The sequence below is a fragment of the Lissotriton helveticus genome, chromosome 1_2 (genome assembly GCF_964261635.1).
Source record: "Lissotriton helveticus chromosome 1_2, aLisHel1.1, whole genome shotgun sequence".
Taxonomy (NCBI): Eukaryota; Metazoa; Chordata; class Amphibia; order Caudata; family Salamandridae; genus Lissotriton; species Lissotriton helveticus.
Window position 1 is genome coordinate 180493832 of NC_136058.1, and position 14244 is coordinate 180508075.

A 14244-nucleotide genomic window follows, 5' to 3' on the forward strand; every position below is an offset into this window, starting at 1 on the left:
CTTTTCTCTGCTATTTTATTCTTCTGGCACTCTATCCCTTTTGTATTTCAATCTTCCTTCTCGACGTGTTTTCTTTCACCCTTCCCCCTCTCCCCACTTCCTGGTGTCCCCTCTGATATGTTCCTTTGAATGAACCCATTTGCAGAACGTTCCCTGCGCATTAAACTGCCTCGGGGTTCCTATTTCCTATGTCTGTTTACATTTCCCACCCCCTCGCGCTTCCTTTTCGCTCCTTCTCTCGGCCCTTTGATACTTGTTTCCTCCATATCCCCTTACTCCACGCGCTACACCCTCCCCATGGTTAATACAGTCAGCCTGTTTCCCTCTGAACAAGCTACAGTGTCCTTGTTGTGCAGCCTATCCCTTACACGCCTCTCTTTGTGCGTCGGGCCCTGACCTCCCACATTCCTGGGTGATTTACCTTTCAAGCCCCCTTCCTCCGCCTGGGCCTCCGACTGCAAATACCCTGCCTTGTTTAAGTGTGAAATCTAAAAGTGGTCATGAATATAAAGCTGATTTGATACCACACATTTCTTTTGTGATGAACGCCGGCTTTAACCACCTATGCATCAACAAAGCACTCTTCGTATCTTTTTTTTAGTAATTTTCGTAGCGAACAAGCTGTGATGTGTATGGCGCTGTCAAGATTACAGTGCGTTGTCTCCAGATCTGTGATATATCTGCTCAGACACTGGAGTAGCTCCAGAACCAGGCTGTTTACACAGTGTCACATCAAACGTTAGTCGCATGCTCTGTCAACTATTCATGAACTCCCCATGTTTAGGGCTCGGCTGAACGCGCGGAAGCGCGTCTCCGCCGAAGCTCTTTTGTCGGCATGTGTGCTTCCCAGGAGACAATCCTGGCCGCGCGCTTCGCCTTTGAGGCGATTTGAAAGTGGCACGCGCTGACTGGCACGCGCCGCGCTCGGCCAGGCTGTCTCCTGGGAAGCACAAACATACCCAGGCACACCTCCCCCTGCACGCATGCGGCCACACACACACGAGCGCAGACAGACATGCAGACACGCAGACAGAGACACTCCCCCCTCCCCAGCACACAGAGACACACACACAGGAGCGCACATACACGCACACATACAGAGACACATGTACACACATCCACACCGTGATGCCTTTAAAATGTGGCGCGCATGGCCCTTGCGGTGCAGTTTACCCTATTTCCAGACGTGGCTCGCACCCATCCATGCCCGGTCGCCTGGCGCCCTCTCCCGGTCCCTCCTCCGGGTCTTGCTCTGCTCCCCTCTGCGGGTCCCCGTCCTCCGTAGCTCTCCAGAGCGACCCCTGGCGGAGAGTGTGTGTCCGTGCCTGCTACCTCCGGCTTCGCTGGGCAGCCCCGAACTCCTCGTTGCTGCTTGATCTGGGAGTCCTTGGGGCCGCCCCGACCCCCTGTTGGTCCTAAGTTCTCTGCCGCGCTCCGGGCTCCTCTCTGCGGCTGCAGCCCTCTGCTCTCTGCCCCTGACCTCTGCCTCCCTCGGCTCGCACACTCCCCGATCCCTCTCTCAGACCCCGGAGGTCTCCGCTCCTCCTCCTTCTCCCGGCCCGCACTTCCCTCCTCCACAACTCATCCCTCTCCCCTGATTTGGACGTCCTTTTCCAGGACACCCCTCCCCTGCACCTCCTCCTCCTTCTCTATTTATTTATTTATATATTTATTTATGCATTTTTATATAGCGCGGACTTTACCCGAAGGCGTCAGAGCGCTTCACATTAGGAACAGAAATGAAACATAATGAGAAACATTACAAAAGAACAGATTGCAAAAACAAACGTTACTTACATAAGGTAATAGTGACAATTGTGAGCAACCAAAATACATGAGGTAGTAAAAACTGTGAGCAACCAAAATACATGAGGTAGTCAAAAGTGCACAAGAAGCCCCCTCCTGCCCAGGCATCGGAGCAGCAGCCACCTGTGTATGTATAACCACTGGAGTACGCCATAGCCTGTGCCATCACTCACACGGAGTCTGACAGCATACGGGGTTACCTGGCAACGTGCACTGTCCTCCCCTTGTAATTGGTAGCCTCCACTAGTATTCCCGTGAATACCTGACGGCGCGCACAGTTGCGCACATATAGTGTATGTAAACAATGATTGGTAGCCCCAGGGAGCAAATGACACCATGCATTATTACCTCGGGCAGTACCCCACAGAATGGATTGTTGCCCATAGGGAATAGGGAAAGCATGCCACGTTAGCCCTGCACCACACCCGGTAGTAATAGCATACAGGCTTTAATGCCTAGCCTACATTATTAGTCCCAGGCAGTACATGCAGTATGCTTTGTTGGTCACGGGAATATTCAACAGGATGCACTGTTACCGCTCCCCCCCCCCCCCCCCCTCCCCGATCTAACTTGCAGTTTTATCCCCAGCCTATCTGACGCCTGCATTGTTAGTCCCAGGTTGTACATGACAGCATGTACTGTTGGTATCAGACACGGAATTTCTGAGTGTGTGCACATTTACAGCATGACGGCATAAACTGTTAGACCGAGGTGGTGTTTGACAGCATGTTTTTTTTACCCTACAACATGTATTGTTATTTGCTCCATTATTATTCCCAGGGAGTATCTGACTGACAGCGGTCACTGTTGCGAACACAGAGATTCAGTAAACCTCCATTTTTATCCCACAGGGAGTAACTCACACCATGCATTGTTACCCCCAGGAGTAACTCTCAGAATACAATGTCATTTATTTAAGATTTAAAAAAATAAATAAAGAGCAATGCCAATAGCTCTACCTTTAATGCTGCCGAGACCATTGCATTGTAAATGCTTGTTTTTAACTGTCGCCTGCCCAAGATCAGGAAACAGGCATACCGAACCGGCACCTCCTCACCACTTCCCGTCAGCCAACAGCAACCCCCATGCCCGGTATGCACACAGGACTACACTGCCAGGCACAGCACTACTGACTGCCTGCCTTCCTGCTCCCGCACTGTTACCCGGCGGTGCAGCCACAGGACAGTGGCTACATTCTCCGCGTCTGCCCCACAACACGTTGTTCCCCATGGGGGTTTTCCACAGCCGGATGCTGTTAATAACTACAGGGACCCAAAGGTATGTGGCATCGCAGAATAAGAACGGACGTGGTACAGGTAGGCTTTTTTTTAAACGTATTTATTCGTTTTCACTTTTATATAGCTCAAGGAATCAGAACACTTTCAATCAGCACCAATGGCATCACAGTTAGACACAAGCTTAGCATTAAAGAGAGTAGGACTCCCCTGTGCACCCTGGTGTGAAGCTACCTGTCTCACAGGGCAGGCCTGTTTGTGTGACAGCGCAGGGGATGCACTGTATTTTTCTCCTTGCACAAATCAGCACAATAAATTAATTTTGATGCTGCACTGTATGAAAAAAAGAAAATCCGGGCCTCGTTTACCATGAGCACGAAAGTAAAAGTGTGTAGATTCGGTTGCAGTGCTAATATGTATGTAAAACTCTCTTCTCTCTTTTTACTATGCCATATATACACTGACTGGCTGCATAACAATTACACTTGCCACATCTCTTACTACCCCTCTATCCTCTTCTTTCTTTATCTCTCCATCTCACTCTGTTATTTTTGTCCTCTTTTCCTTACTTATCCTCTTTATAGGTCTCGCACCTGCGATACAGGCGTAACCCTGTCGCAGCGAGACCTATAGTCGGCGGCTGTGCTTACAAGGAGACAAGAGATGGGCACGCGCGGCATGCCGGAATCGGATCAGGTCGCGCGCGCGTGCCCATCTCCGGTCTTCCTTGAAAGCCTCATGCACTTCCACACTCCACCCTGCGCTCACACACACGAGCGCACACACACACGGACGCACACACACACACACACACACACACACTCGAGCGCACACATACACATGCGCCTAGACACACACGCACCCCCCACTCGCCGGGTCTGTCGGACTCCTCTCGTCCCGCGGTGGTGGCGGCTGCACGAGATAGTAGGTGGCGGGGGCAGGCACCGGCAATGTGCCTCGAGCCCCATCCGCTTCTCTCCCCAGACTTGTTGCGGCAGCGGTCCAGGCCCAGCAGCATGTTCTTTTCACATTGTAATGCATAGATTGACGCCTGAGCATCGCTAATCCGCTAACGGTCCTTCTTTTATCTTTAGTCCTCATACGTAAATCACATAGGGATAGTTTATTGGCCTACAGCAGGGATCAATCTTCCGCATCCCGCACAAGGATTGGGTAGGAAAGGAGCAGAGGAGATTCCTTATGGTCCCTCCCCGCGGCTGCGCCTGCGCAGAGCGCTGTTGAAGGGCGGGGATCTGCAGAGGGCTCCAGACAGAGATGGAGCGGTAGCGCGCATCAGGGAAGGAGGGAGGGGGCGGTAGAGCTCTGTGGCGCCCGAGGAGGATGAGCAACGGCCGAAGCAGCCAGGGTGCCCTGACAGCCCCCCAATGGAGCATGGGGGGGCGAATTTCTCCTTCAGCTACAATGGCTGGACTCGCTCAAAAAGAACCGCCCGCGTGAGTAGCGATCACTGTGGCCAATAATCATCGCAGTTCCCCACCGCTGCTCTGACACCTGCCTCTCTTTACACTATCACCCCCTTTTTCAAGCCCATTATCTCCACAACAGATCGTATTAAAAACACCTACTTCAGTACCCCACAAAATACCAGTTTTCTAACATACCGGAACACCCCTAACGCATAATACCACGCGCTTACCTACTCATCTTGTTATATTTCGAATTTGAAAATGAGTCATAAGAAAAAGGAAAACACATTTTCTCAGATTAGAAAATTGCTAATCCGTTTGTATTTATTGGTGCAAAAGAGACAAGTCCAGGCTGAAGGGCCCCTAATAACGTGTATATAAAAGGGAACAATACTTTGCCTAAGCCTTGTGCTTGTTTTAAACTTAATCTTGGAACCATTAACGGCAGATTTGAGAAACGTAGCAGTTCATGGGACTACTAATAATAGTCGAATAAATATATAAAAAGAGAGCGGCGTTAATGAGACAAGTGAGAAATGATTTGAAAATTCAGTGACTGTCATCGATGTTTAGTGTAGTGATGTCACAACCGAAGTATCTTCTGTTACTGTAGCCTTCCATACTTCCAGGACACTAGAGCATACTCCCTTAGTGCTAAAAAATACATCACTACTCAACCCAAAGTCAGAGCAGTACCTGAAAAACTTCTCCATAGAACAACTCAGGCTCTAATCTATGAGAAAACGCCAGGGAACACCACAGAGAGCTGGCACATTGGTGACGGGTAGCTTGGGCTGTAAAAATATACAATCCAGATTTTACTGACCTTGTTCACTTTTGGTGGTAGTTAGAGAATTGTGTGTGCCAAGACAGCTGGCATGAATTCATGAGATACTCACACCTTGGGGCTGGCGCAGCGGCACCTCTCAGGCGATCACCTACACCTACCAGCTCAAAGTATCAAAGGGATCCCACACAATCCCAGGAAATGCCTGGGAGCAAACAGCGTGGGCTCCTGCCCTGACATTTGTCCATGAGTAGCTCTGGTGTCACTGAAGCCTTTTCACAACATGATCCACTCCAGACTCAGGCACGTCTGATTTGTCCAGATGGTGCTCTGTGGCACTACCAGAAGGGGGTGAAATGCCTTTGTGGTAGACTGGGTTTAACTGGGTGCTGGTTGGAGGTATGGGGAGGCATTGGGGTCAGAGAGAGCTTTGCCTCACTTACTAGAGGTGCAACCATGTTAGATTTGTGCTACAAATAAATTACAAGTTACTTTTCATGAACATAAAACACATCTTACTGTAGTTAAAGGGGTGGTGTCGAGTGTGGGAACTAATTAGGAGTTTACTGTAGGGCCCCTAGCTTTGTCAATCCTGATATCCCTTTTAAAAGCACTGGTATGGCCTGCTTGACTTAAGAACCTCCCTGGAGAAGAAGAATGAAGAGTGGCCTCCTTCCTGTGCAAGAATAACTCTCAATGTATATTAGAGGGGCTCTGTAAAAACTGCACCCCCATCTGACTTTAATCTCCGTCCCACAGGATCTACTTTTAAGAACTGCCAAAGCAAGTTTTCCTGACTTGAGCCGGGATCATTTGAATGTACACCTGCTGTGTGCAGCGCCTGCTGGCTGGGGCGCTTGCCTCTAAAGAATGTGCGTGGTAGGTTTTTAAGAAGGGTCATAATCAAAGGAGGCTGCTGGCCAGATTCAGAATCCCAGTTAACCCTCACACTGCTGCGGTGGCTGGACAGCCACGCCCACTATTGATGGACAGCTGCAACTGACAGCAAGAGGAGCGAGGACCAGGCCTGCAAACCAGTTAAACAAGCATTTGCAATGCAATAGGTCTCGCATTTGCGAAATGTTAAGCTATTGGCATTGTGAATGACAATACCATTAATTTATCTGTGTTTAAAATCAACGCATAGATAAAAGCTTTTTTTTATTATTTCACCTTAATCCGGATTTTATTGTTTAGAGCTCGCATTTGCAAGAGTTTAAGCTATTGCTATTGTAAATGACAATGCCTTTTATTTATCTACAACACATAAATAAAAGACATTGTCATTTACAATGCCAATAGCTCAAACTTTCGTAAATGCGAGACCTATTGCATTGCAAATGCTTGTTTGTCTTCTGTTTTCTCCCTTGCCACTCTTCCTTGAACCTCTCTTTGATTTTCGTCTCCACAACGTTACTTATCTCTGTCTTTCTGTGGCGCACACACTGCTTTTATCTCCCTTGTCCCTAAAGCAAAGACAAAACCATTGCTCAGTTTAACAAGCATTTGCAATGCAATAGGTCTCGCATTTATGCGAGTTTAAGCTATTGGCATTGTAAATAACAATCCCTTTATTATATTTGTTTTGAAAAACAAAACATAAATAAAAGGCATTTTCATTTACAATGCCAATAGCTCAAACTCAAGCAAATGCGAGACCTATTGCATTGTTTCATATTGTTTGCAACTGTCCTTCCATACAAACTTTTTGGAAATCCTTGACAAACTTGTCTTAAAGTACTTGACAGGCAGACAGTTGCCCTTGACGATGGCAGTGTAGCCTGCTGGGCAGAATTGCACAACCCGAGAAAGCCGAGCACATGTCGCGGTTTATAGATCTTGCCCTGCTCCTGGGCGCGCACCAAATCGAGATGAGCTGGAAAGGCCGCCACAGCTTGGACATTTGTGAAATAGTTACAGGAACTGATTAAATGGTGCACTGCGGTAATTCATGTTACGACCGGCATCCATTTTCGGCTGGGCAAGGAGCCATTGATTACAGAATGGGGTACGCTTCTGTTGGCTTTATAGGCTAAATCGGATGACAGGCCACCGTGAAACCTGGTGCCTGACCCATGACGTCTGCAGTACACTTTTGTCACAGGACACTGGTCACGACATGCTCATGGACACACCTAGGTAAATAGCAGACATTGGCACGAACTGTGAAATACCTGTTCCTTTTGGGTTAATGGCTTCATTGACATTATATGGCAGGAGATATGGACGTTCTGTTTAGTGTTTGGGGGAGGGGAGTGGAGTAGTGAGGTGGGACTTGCAAAAATGTCTGAGCTCGAATATGCGCCGGTAGTGATGGGCATGGGGATGTTATGTATCTGAGGTTGCAGGGATGTTTCATAATGGCTCACACAATGTATGACTTATACAATGTCATTATTCGGATAACTCATGACCAGACAGTTATAAGTGGTACAAAAGGGGGTGGTGATGGACGGAGCATCTGAACCAATCAAACACTCACACCCAGTCAACAGATCTGGGTTTAATCCATCACCGTTCTTTAGCCTACTCTGCCATCCCAGTTTAGACATGGCCATATGCATATCAGTCTGACTCTGTGCCTCATGGGAACAGTCCAGCCCAAATTGCCAAGCCATGCCTTCCCTGGACCGGATTCAAGCTTCCTAGGACCGGTTACTGGCATTACAGCCGTCTTCCGCCAGGCTTGCTTGAATCCAGTGGCTAAGTGAGCAAGGGACTCACGTCTGAGCATACCCTGCCAACTTATGGCGAAAAAAGTGGTACAAAAGGGGGTGGTGATGGACAGAGCATCTGAACCAATCAAGCACTCACACCCAGTCAACAGATCTGGGTTTAATCCATCACCGTTCTTTAGCCCACTCTGCCACCCCAGTTCAGACATGGCCATATGCGAATCAGTCTGACCCTGTGCCTCATGGGAACAGTCCAGCCCGAACTCCAAGCCATGCCTTCCCTGGACCGGATTAAAGCTTCCTAAGACCGGCTTCTGGCATTACAGCCGTCTTCAGCCAGGCTTGCTTAAATCCAGTGGCAAAGTGAGCAAGGGACTCAAGTCTGAGCATACCCTGCCAACTGGCCATGTCTGAACTGGGGTGGCTGAGTGGGCTAAAGAATGGTGATGGATTAAACCCAGATCAGTTGACTGGGGGTGAGTGTTTGATTTGCTCTAACGCTCCGTCCATCATCCCCCTTTTGTATCACTTTGTTCGCCCTAAGTGTGGCAGGGTATGCTCAGACGTGAGTCCCTTGCTCACTTGGCCACTGGATTCAAGATAGCCTGGCTGATGAGGATTATGAATCCGAAACCGGTCCCAGGATGCTTGTTTCCGGTCCAGGGAAGACATGGCTTGGCAGTTCGGGCTGGAATGTTCCCATGAGGCACAGGGTCAGACTGATTTGCATATGGCCATGTCTGAACTGGGGTGGCTGAGTGGGCTAAAGAATGGTGATGGATTAAACCCAGATCAGTTGACTGGGGGTGAGTGTTTGATTTGCTCAAACGCTGCGTTCATCATCCCCCTTTTGTATCGCTTTGTTCGCCCTAAGTGTGGCAGAGTATGCTCAGACGTGAGTCCCTTGCTCACTTGGCCACTGGATTCAAGATAACCTGGCTGATGAGGATGATGAATCCGAAACCGGTCCCAGGATGCTTGTTTCCGGTCCAGGGAAGACATGGCTTGGCAGTTCGGGCTGGACTGTTCCCATGAGGCACAGGGTCAGACTGATTTGCATATGGCCATGTCTGAACTGGGGTGGCTGAGTGGGCTAAAGAATGGTGATGGATTAAACCCAGATCAGTTGACTGGGGGTGAGTGTTTGATTTGCTCAAACGCTCCATCCATCATCACCCTTTTGTATCGCAGACAGTTATAAGAGCACAACTAGGATACAATGTTTTTTAGCAAATACAGCTGTGTATTTATTTTACTGAAAATTTAATAAAGTTATGCCAAAAATAAAAAAGTGCAATAAAAAAAAAAACAGGAAATTGGAGACAGTCTCAACCCAGGCGATTCCTACCTGGTAGCTCCTGCTTGCTGTTGAACTAACCCATGGCATAATACTACGCTATGCTAACGGAGCATGCAAGGTTTTGCAAATGGCACGTAGTACAGTACTAAAACTGTGCTTAATCACGTAGCGTAGCAGCTAAATCAACAACATGCTCAGATGCTTTGAAAAAGCAATTTTACATGCTTAAAAGCACATAACCAATCCACAAGAGTGAACTTTTACAGTGAAAACATTAGTCAATGAGAGAGCTGATGATTTTGGTATTGGATACTATATAATATTCTCTGCCCACTGCTAATCTCATCCCATAATGCTTTGCAGGGCCTTTGGTTAGGAATGTGTTTTTGCCACTAACTGTGCTTGGGGTGGTCCTAAGAGGATGGGACCACCAGCAAATCGTTCAATAAGATGTGCTTTTTTGTTTTCAAGGCATCTGCTTGGTACTCCCCCTAGGTTAGGGAGGATCCCAAAATCATCACCTCTCTCACTGCCTGCTAATTTTTCAGTTTCACTTTTGTGAAAGTATTATATGCACTTTAGCATATAAAGATAGAGATACTTATTTTATCATAACTGGCACTGTGCAGGATGCCATTTGCAATTATTTTGCAATTTTTTCACAGTGCAGACAAGTACACAGTGTCATCAGCTATGCTACGCAGACTACGTGTACTACGTGAAGTTCAAAGTATACTACGTGAAGCTAGGTGTCGTGCTGCTACGCAAACTACGCCCAGGCCTATTTTGAACACCCTTGTCGCCCTCAAACTGAGTTGAACGCTTCATTTCTTTTTGCATTCTCCTGACCAACTTTTTATTTTCATAGTGATTGTGATGCAGGGCTAGCTTATTCATTCCACCATTGTCCTATTGATTTCCTGGTGTCTAATTGATATTATTTGCGTATGAATCCCTTTTGCCCGATGTCTGTGCACATTTGCTAGAAGGAAGGAAGGTGTCAGTAGCATTCTGAAGCATACAACTGTTGAAGATGCACAGTTTGGGAAAAATGGATTCCACCCTACTTACTTTTGCAAGCACTACGATAAAAATGCTACATTCTGTGGTACTGTAGTTTGCGCAAGAAGAAACCTGATTGCTTACATGATTGGCTGTTTACTGTTGCTTTATCTCCTTTTAACTTTCGTACTGTCTACCCACAGATTGAGAATGGGAGACCGCTGAGACTTATGAGTATAATGGTACCTTTTCATTGTCTGTTTTTCTCCCAGTCAGTTAGACTCTCAGTCTTTCCCACTACCCCACTATCTACACTTCTGACATTATTCCAAGCAATCTGCAGTATGGGCTCTTTCGAAAAGAGATAGTCAGTGATAGTACACAAGTGTGTATGAGAGGCATGGCTACTTTTATATGCTGACATGTGAAGTACCAGCCTCAAAAAGTAGTGTATTAACAACTTTGAGAAGTAGATGTTTATTCTCTGAGGACCTTACATCTTAACTGCAGGTTGCTGATTAGAGAAAGCCTAAACACTATAGTGGTGGAGTCACTATGAAGATAACTTTATCTTGTTCCAAAACCTATTGGGGCAAATCAGTTTTAATACGGATGTTTTAAAATCTATACTTTTATCAATCTACAAATGGTCATTTTTAATTTACAAAATGTAAACTTTCATTAACTACCGCATAGACCTTAAGGGTAGTGTACCTACTCCACTGTCATTCATTCATTCATTCATTCAAGCTAGTCGCTCTGTTTACATGCAGTGAGCTTATCCTAAACATCTTTTCCATACCTCAGATGTATGAATCGTTTAATCGCACCCACGCCTGAATTACATACATTTGCTTACCATGCTTGTCCTGGAACAGCTCTCACGTGAACTCTGCTGAAACTTCAACATAGATTGACCTCACTCCGTACTGTCCTGGTCAGCCGCTCACCTATCCACATTGCCACGCTCTTATGGTGGAAGTGCAGTGCTGCCTTCAACAATCTCATTTAATAAGATCCACCATCTGCCCAGTGTTTGTAGTCACAAATGCAAAATTCCTCACACATGAAGCCAAGGTGGAAATAGGGCATGGTAATAGCCGGTCTTCCCTATCCGTCTGAGAAAGTTGTGCTTGAAAAAAGGACAGCAGGCCTCTGTGAGCTTAGTATTTGTAAGCAGAAGGGTCCCTACCCCAAGCGAATAAAAAGTTGAGATTAGGTCGTTGAACTGAGAGAATTTCCCACAAAATAGTAGGTAAGTGATAAGCTCTTCAAACTCTGTATATCCCCAGACTCATTTTGTTGCCACTTTGACCACTTTAGGGTTAATGATCAACTGTGTACTTAAAAGATGCATGTGCTTCTATTTTTCAAGATGTTTTTGTAGATTACCTCTTTGTTAAGACTGTCAGTTAATTTGCCATAAGATGGAAAACCTAACCTGCAAAAATTGTGCAATTAATAGAAAGTATATTTTTTTGTTTGCAGCTGCTGTTTAAGCTCATAATTAGCCATCTAGCTAATTTCACTTGTACACCTGATGTTTATAATATGATAACGGAACAGCTGAAGAAGACTTACTTCAATATCCTGATCAAACACGAGAAGCTGGCAAAGTGAGTACCTCCCCAAAAAGTTTGTAACCATGATTACCTACTTTACAGTGGACTTATCTCACTGAGAATCAGATTCTAGGGTACTGTGTTTTCCAGAAATGGATGCTAAATCTAAATCCCTCTAATGTTGTCTGTTCTCCTTCAATACAATATGATCGTAAGCAGTTCTAGTAGATGGGAACAGGTGTTCTTAAACACGGATTCATGAATACATTATTTTTAGGTCTCGGCTAGCGTAGGCTGTGCACATGCGCAGTCAGGCTGGCGAGATTTAATGACTGAGTAGCAAGGTTAAGCCCCGCCCCTCTTCTCCATTGGCTGGCTTCCTAAACGGCGGCCAGCCATTGGAGAAGAGGTCCCAGTGACGTCATTCTTTGGATCTAAGCCCCGTACTTTTTGGATTGGGGGCGTGTTTTTGACTTTCTTTCTACCTAGTGACGTTCTCAGTCAAAAACACGCCCCCCAGTCTGAAAAGGACGGATAGGATAGGATAGGATGTTGATTTATAAAGCGCGAATTGTTGCCCGGGGGCGTCCAAGCGCTGAAAATACCAGGACCGACCAGATAAACAACAGAGGGAGGAGGAATTAGACTGGATGGAATAGGAAAGTTTTCAATTGTTTGCGGAAAGTCGTGAGATTAGAGTTTGATCTTAGGTGCAATGGGAGGGAGTTCCAGGCCCTCGCCGCGTTGTAGGCGAAAGACCTACCTCCAGATCTGGATCTCCTTACTCTCGGAGTGACTGCCAAGAAGGATTGGTTGGATCTTAGATTCTTATTGGGCCTATAATGATGGATTAGGTCCTGTGTGATCATGGGGCCAGAATTCCAGAAGGACTGGTGGGCTATGCACATGGCTTTGAAAAAAACCCTTTGGTGTACTGGTAGCCAGTGAAGAGAGACCAGCCCAGACCTAACTGACTGGGGCTTAGAGATGGCGAGCGCTTGTTTTTAAGCTAGCCCCAGCGCACTTAAGTGCAGTATTCCTGGACCTGGATAGTTCCGCCTTAAAGGCTAACGCCCTGTATGCCCTCTAAGCAGGATTAAGGAAGAGCATTAAGGACCGAGTAGTGGTAGGTGCAAAGGGTGAATGGAAGGCAGCAAGAAACAGGGTGTGCAGCCAAGGTGGGAACGTGCTCCATCAGACAGGAGGCGGGAACCTGAACCATGCAGCAGGCCTAGAGTGCTGTGCACGCTGGAGGCGCTCGGAAGCCTGAAGCAAGCAGCCTTGACCTGAGGCCGGAGCCGCTGAGCAGAGGTCTGCAGAAGGCGACGCGTCCATGACGCAGGCTGCTGCGGGCAGCACCACAGAGAAGCCGCAGTGCCACTGGGCATGGCGTCGGCCAAGCGTACACTCACCATCAGGGATGTCCAGCTGCAGGACCCTCCAGAATGTTCCCGCTGTCTCGGACCCCTATGCACCGGCATTACTGATAGGAACAGGCAGACAACTCCCGCTGAAGCACCCGACCCGCCCACTGAAGGAGGTGCGAGTACAGAATGCATTCTCTGCCGGGGCATACCAGCCATCCCAGACACCATACCCAATGGAGAATGGGCTAGCATTCCTCCAGCCAATCCCAAGCCACAGTACAGACTGGGAGCCTAACAACCAATAAACAATACAAAACTCCTCAGCCAGTTCATAGGCGATATTTTGCTTCTCTAATCACATTTCGCTTTTCACACTGCTAAAAAATATACTACATCGTACGTGATTGGTTAATTCCCCAAGTCTGCCCTGTTGTTTGCTCTAGGTTTGAGAAAGAAGGCCGCGGATAAACTAGAAATGTCATGAGCAACGGGTTTCCATCTCACTGTAATTAATATCGTACAGTTTTGAGTACAGCTCACCGAGCATATGTCAAACACGCCTTTGGGGGTTGGTGAAAGGGAGGTTGCAGAAACGGGAAGAGGCTGTGCGTAGGTCGGAAGTGCGAGTGCCAGAAGGTTGACCCGTTGGAAGTACGGAAAGATGGCAGCCGCAGCGACCCTGTCCAAGGTGCTGCCCACACCAGGTGAGGCTAAGTTGTTGCGACTCGTGGGGCCTCTGAAAGAGCTTCGGAATGACCCCTGGTGGACGAAGAGCTAGAATTCTTCACGAAGACCTCAACTCTCGCTCCCTGAAGGAGAGACGCACACTTGTAGTATCACTTACACATCATTACTCGGTTTTATTTTATTTATTATTTTTATTGTAAAAGTTGTATATAGCGCTAGCTTCACCCGTAGGTATCAGAGCGCTTTACATACACCCTGTAAAAAAAAACAGATGGAAATTGCATTACATAGTAGGCAGGCAGTAAGGAAGCAAACCAGGGATACAAAAAAAACAGCATGAAAAAATAAGGTGGTTTTGCTCCGTTTTTCACTGTCTCCCCTTGTGTTGGCCTGCGC

General features: G+C 47.2%; 1 protein-coding gene across 1 annotated transcript in view; it reads left to right on the forward strand.

Annotated features, from left to right (window-relative positions):
- NRDC (nardilysin convertase) overlaps positions 1–14244 on the forward strand; it is a 2150332-nt gene that overhangs the window by 1599132 nt on the left and 536956 nt on the right. The window contains exon 22 of the mRNA XM_078670713.1: positions 11721–11848. Coding sequence (XP_078526839.1) covers positions 11721–11848 — 128 coding nt within the window. The remainder of the gene's footprint in view (positions 1–11720; positions 11849–14244) is intronic.